The sequence below is a fragment of the Habropoda laboriosa genome, unplaced genomic scaffold (assembly GCF_001263275.1).
Source record: "Habropoda laboriosa isolate 0110345459 unplaced genomic scaffold, ASM126327v1 scaffold106, whole genome shotgun sequence".
NCBI lineage: Eukaryota > Metazoa > Arthropoda > Insecta > Hymenoptera > Apidae > Habropoda > Habropoda laboriosa.
Window position 1 is genome coordinate 155,319 of NW_017100224.1, and position 1,607 is coordinate 156,925.

General features: G+C 27.3%; 1 protein-coding gene across 1 annotated transcript in view; it reads right to left on the minus strand.

Moving 5' to 3' along the window:
• LOC108571108 (rab proteins geranylgeranyltransferase component A 1) overlaps window positions 1-1,607 on the minus strand; it is a 9,164-nt gene that overhangs the window by 3,082 nt on the left and 4,475 nt on the right. Inside the window, exons 7-8 of the mRNA XM_017933082.1 lie at window positions 677-899; window positions 364-570 (exon numbers count right to left, since the gene is read on the minus strand). Coding sequence (XP_017788571.1) covers window positions 364-570; window positions 677-899 — 430 coding nt within the window. The remainder of the gene's footprint in view (window positions 1-363; window positions 571-676; window positions 900-1,607) is intronic.

Sequence of the window (1,607 nt, forward strand, 5' to 3'; positions counted from 1 at the left end):
AAAGTAATTTGAAATTATAATGAAATTATAGTGAAAAGAATATAATGTCCTATAAGAATTTTAAATTCATGTTTTACATATTGTTATTTCTTAACTTTATTTTTATACTTAATTGAACTATTTATGACTTTACTGCCCAAATAATTTGTTACATAATATCCAGTTGACATCAAGATTTCAATGTTTAAAACAAATTTTTATAAAAATAGCTAACCAAAAACTTCTAATATTTTGTAATTTATTGCTTATTACATTTTGAGCTCTGTTTCATCAAAAAGTACTTGTTCGGATTGTAATTTACAATCTAGATGTTACACTTATAATTCAGTATAATTTCTTCTTTTTGCTATTTGAAGTTACTACCTATCTGTAATAAAGATTCCACGTGATATTCGTTGCTCTCCTTCAGAAGCTACAACTTCTGGTGGTAGATGACCCTGACCAACAACCAAATGTTCCAAACTTATTCTTTGTTTGCCACTAATGATAGCTTTGCATTTATCCTTATGTATTACTACACCATCAAGCTGTCTCTTCAAACAGTAAACTCCTCCAAATACTGCACATAATCTGTATAACATAACAATAATTGTTTTATGGTATTTTAAATACTCATATATTAAATACTATAATAATAAATTATTAAAAAATATACTTTATTAATAAAACACAGTACCTGCAAAAACACTGAGGTAGTTCACCACTACCATACATAGGCCAAAGAAAAGGTGTATTTCCATATCGCCCAAGACTATTTAGGAAATATTTTGTGCGATTCACACCATCTCGACAGGTAGTCTTTTCAGTAGCCATAGCAATTGCTTGAACTACATAATGTTGCACAATTGGTGTTAAGTTCTTTGTGTTTAAATACTCTAAGAATGTTTTATCACGAAATCCTATTAATAGATATAATTTAATTAAACAGTAGAACAAAGTATAATTATTATATGAATCAACCCTACCATGCTATTGAAGTAATTTTACCATCTCATATATGATGATTTACAAATGCATAAAGCTGTCTAACTTTGTTAAACAAATATTGATGAATAACTTCTTTTGTATGCAAAGAAGTACAGTATAAATTTTTAAATATAATACATTGCTCAATAACAATTAGAGAATCGCTACTGTGAAGGATTCTATTCTGCCATTTAACAATAAGTGAAAGGAAGAGAAGAGCAGAAGGCTTCACAGATTGACATGTTATTCATATGATTCTATGAAAAATGTTGAGTTCAAGACAATATTTATACGAAATGAAAAAAAAACTTTTTTCCGTCATTATGCACTACTTTAATTTTACACGTTTTACCTCCCACAGCAGTCAACTGTTTGAGATCATACAGCCACTTTTTGTTTACATAAACATGTGCTTCTAACATGGAGCTTTATTTTTACAAAAAAATTTTAAGAAATTATATACTGTGTTGACTGGCATAATAGTTACAATATATAATTCTCGAACTGTTTAGAGCAGTGTAATTACTTATATAATCCTTTTATTATTCAATCACTGTTAGTGATAAAATTAAAATTGGTTCAACAAATTTTTTTCTTGATTACATGTAAAATATAATATTCTCTTTATGAAATTTAACTGT